Raw genomic sequence first — 3,800 nt, forward strand, 5'->3', positions numbered from 1 at the left:
ATGAGTGATTGTTGATTTGGGCAAAGGATGGATGGATAAGTCAGACTGGAGTTTGCTGAGGTGGAGAAGGAAAATAGGGAGTGTACAATGATCTGGACATATCTCTGAAGAGAAGTGTGGGATCTGAAAGGGAATGAGAGGGTGCCCCTTTCTCTTTCTTTCATAAGTGGGTTTGGGACCCTTCTCATGCCAGAGGGAAATTGTAGAATGGTCTCCTCAAGCCCCAGGCACATCTTAGAGGTGGGGGTGTGGTTTCTCCTAGGTCTTAAGCAGTCCTAGCCACCCCACACTTCCCTATGACCTTCTTCATTGCTCCCGTCACTTCCTTGTTCCTGAGGCTGTAGATGACAGGGTTTAGCATGGGTGTGAGGACCGTATAGAAGACAGATACTACATCATCTTGACCAGGAGAGTGGTAGGATGCAGGCAACATGTAGGTGTAGACGAGGGGACCATAGAAGAGGTTGACGACTACCAAGTGGGAGGAGCAGGTGGCCAGGGCCTTCTGACGCCCTTCCACAGAGTGCATCCGGAGCACAGCTGCCAGTATCAGGGCATAGGAGGTGGTGATGAATGCAATGGGCACCAGGAGGACCACCACGCCTGTTACAAAGAGCACCTGCTCATAGGTGGCAGTGTCAGCACAGGCCAGCCGCAGCAGTGAAGGCACTTCACAGAAGAAGTGTGCAATCTTCCGTGAGCCACAGTAGGGGAACTGCAGGGTTAGCGCTGTCTGAATGGAAGCATTGAGAGACCCTCCTAGCCAGGAGGCAGCCACCAGGAGAAGGCAGGTCTGGCGACTCATGAGCACTGGATAGCGGAGAGGATTGCAGATGGCTACATAGCGGTCATAGGCCATGAGGGCCAGCAGGATGCACTCTGCAGCACCCAGGAACATGAAGAAAAACATTTGTGCTCCACAGCCCCCAAATGAGATGCTTATCCATCCAAAGAGGAAGCCTGCTACCATCTTGGGGACAGTGACTGAAGTGAAGAAGATGTCTAAGAGGGACAGCTGGCTCAGGAGGAAGTACATGGGTGTGTGGAGCTGGGCATCTGCCCAGATCAGGAGGACCATGCTGGCATTGCCAGCCATGGCGAGTGTGTAGATGACCACAACCATGCTGAAGAGGAATAGGTGCATCCGGCTCTCATTAAAAAGGCTGGTGAGGATAAAGCCAGTGGTGGAGGAGTGGTTCCAGTGCCCTCTGCCTGCCTTCAGCTGAACTTCACTGTGGGGAGGAAAGTAAACAAAGGGCTCAGAGGCATACACTCTGAGTCAGAGAGACTGTGGTGATGAATATAGCAGAAAGTAACTGGCAGTCTGACTAAGGGGACGTGGGGGTTCTTTCTAATATTCTTGCAAACTTTTGTGCATTCAACATTATCTCACAATGAAAAACTGTAAACTACTTTTGGCACATAGCCAAAGCAGTGCTCGTGGATGGAATTTAAAACTCAAAATGCAAATATTACAAAAGAGGAAAGAGTGGAAACCAGTTATCAATGTTTCCATCTCGAAAAGCTAGAAAAGGAACCACAGCATATTAGTACACCTCATGTTTTTTAAAATATGCATACTTGTCAATATTTCCAATAAATAAACATTTAATTTTCTAAGTAAATAAATAAAAAATGAAGCATTTACTCTCATGCTTAATCTGAGGACCAGATACATACACATGTAAGTTATGTGATCCAAAATTCTTATTTACTTGAGAATTCACATGATGCATTTCTCTTAGAAAGGGTGAGAGCCTGTGACATTGGCTGACAAGTTGTGTTTTATCAACTAGCAGAGTTGTGCATTGATGTATTTCCCTTGTCACCTTGTCCCTCAGGAGCCCTGGACACACTGTGCTTAGATGCAGTAATTGCTCTTACATTGTTTTTGTTGTTATTTTAATAAATGCTACCACATTCAAATGGTTTCACTATGGCTAAGTCTTATTATCTGAGTAAGAAGATCTCTTTTAAACTTTTTGGTAGTTACTGGGCTTCATTGTAAGTATAAATTTGTAGATTGCAGTGTAGGGGTAGATAATCCAGTTTCAATAGTTTCCCTTGGAAGGATCTGGTGCCCTAAAGTTTTCCATTCTTAAATTACATTTGTTCAGGTAAAGTCAATTTAAAATAAATGTCAGGTTAAGCTATGATTGGAAAGAAATCACCCTAAGGCAGTTTTAAAAGGTGTGGTTAGAGACAAATTCAGACTACTCATTCTGCTGTAAGAGAGCCAGTGAAGAGCTACCCACCAGGAAAATTCCCCAAGCCTCTGAGGCCTCCTAGTTCATTAGTTCCAGGGCCCCAAACCCTAGGAAATGCCTTGAATTCTGGCTTGTATCTCTGTGCTTGTGTTTGATTGCAAATGACTTAATTGGAGAGACTGAAGAGAAATAAATTGAACTGCTCAGTGTTCTTTTAATGAGAATATGGGAGAATATTGGAGTTGGTGGACATGACTGGGTCACTGGCACAGAGTTGGAGGGAAGAAAAGTGTTTCAGAAGCACAGAAGGTCAGAGATGTGACGGAATATGGCCTTATTCTGTATGCCCTTTACAGCATCTATGGACAATCTGTATTTTCTGTTTCCCTAAATCTAATCCTTGGGGGTGGGCTCTGAATACCTGTGCTTCTCAAACCTTTCAGGCTACTCTTATGTGTGGTCTGAGTTGATACTCTACTGCCCACAATCTAAAGGCTGAAGGTGTAAAGAAATTTAGCCGCTAAGTCTTGCTTTGGGTCCCACAGAATATCACAAGGAACGGTGCCAGAAAAATCTTCTCCTTAGTGCTTGTCCTGGCTCTTCCCACAATGCCATGGGGACTTTCTTATCTAGGCTGCTTACACAGGTCCCTTAAAGCTGAATCAGATATGCTCAGAGTGTAGTGGGGGTCGCTCCCAAAGCCTTTCACTGAAACTGAGCACAAGAAATTAACACTGTTAGACTCAAATATCCAAGATGGGCTTTAGTGAAGATATGACATACTGCCTCTATTTTCTACATTTTAAGATGCTTTGTTTTCTTGAGCTCTTGGAGACCAGGGAGGAACTGCCCCTCTTAGAGTTAGCCAATTCATAGAGATATTAAACAACTTGTCTGGGAGAAAGACTTTTAGGTGAAAACCAACCATCTGCCTCCATTTATCAGGCTCCTGCAGTCTGCAACATTTTCCCCCTGACCTAAATCACCACAGGGCCAGGTCTCAGATGAGACCACCCCTATATCCCAGAGCCCACTGAAATTATTCAAGCTAGCTAATCCTAAACCTCCTCAGCTGATTACCATGCCTCATCCAATTCTTCCCACAAAAAACACAGTAAAGGCCTTTACCTATGTTTTTCCCTCATTCCGTCTGCCTCCTCACTTACCCTAGTTCTTTCCCATGTGGCTTCATGTGGTGTTGTATGCCCCCTCCTCTTGGGAACTGTGAGTAACAAACTATCTTTTCAATGGCATTCATCTCTTGGTCTATTCACCTCACCATACTCTGAATGAAAATAACTCAACAACAACAACAACAACAACAACAACAACAACAAAACAACATAATAGAAAAATGGGCAGCACATCTAAGTAGGCATTTCTCCAAAGAAGACATATGGATAGCAAGTAGGCACATGAAAAAATTCTCAGTGTCACTAATTACTATAAAAATGTGAATCAAAACTAAAACAAGGTATCACCTGACACCGATCACAATAAATCATTAATAAATTTACAAATAAGTGCTGGAGAGGGTACAGAGAAAAGGAACCCTCCTACCTACACTGTTGGTGGGAATTTAAATGGGTACAA

The 3,800-nt window shown here is 44.0% G+C and overlaps 1 protein-coding gene across 1 annotated transcript; it reads right to left on the reverse strand.

Annotated features, from left to right (window-relative positions):
* Positions 1 to 265: 265 nt before the first annotated feature.
* LOC125124151 (olfactory receptor 2T27-like) lies at positions 266 to 1,198 on the reverse strand. The gene has a single exon (XM_047774304.1). It carries the CDS (start codon positions 1,142 to 1,144, stop codon positions 266 to 268), a length of 879 nt encoding a protein of 292 aa, XP_047630260.1. The 5' UTR covers positions 1,145 to 1,198.
* Positions 1,199 to 3,800: the final 2,602 nt, after the last annotated feature.

Source organism: Phacochoerus africanus, chromosome 4 (genome assembly GCF_016906955.1).
Source record: "Phacochoerus africanus isolate WHEZ1 chromosome 4, ROS_Pafr_v1, whole genome shotgun sequence".
In the NCBI taxonomy this organism is placed as follows: Eukaryota; Metazoa; Chordata; class Mammalia; order Artiodactyla; family Suidae; genus Phacochoerus; species Phacochoerus africanus.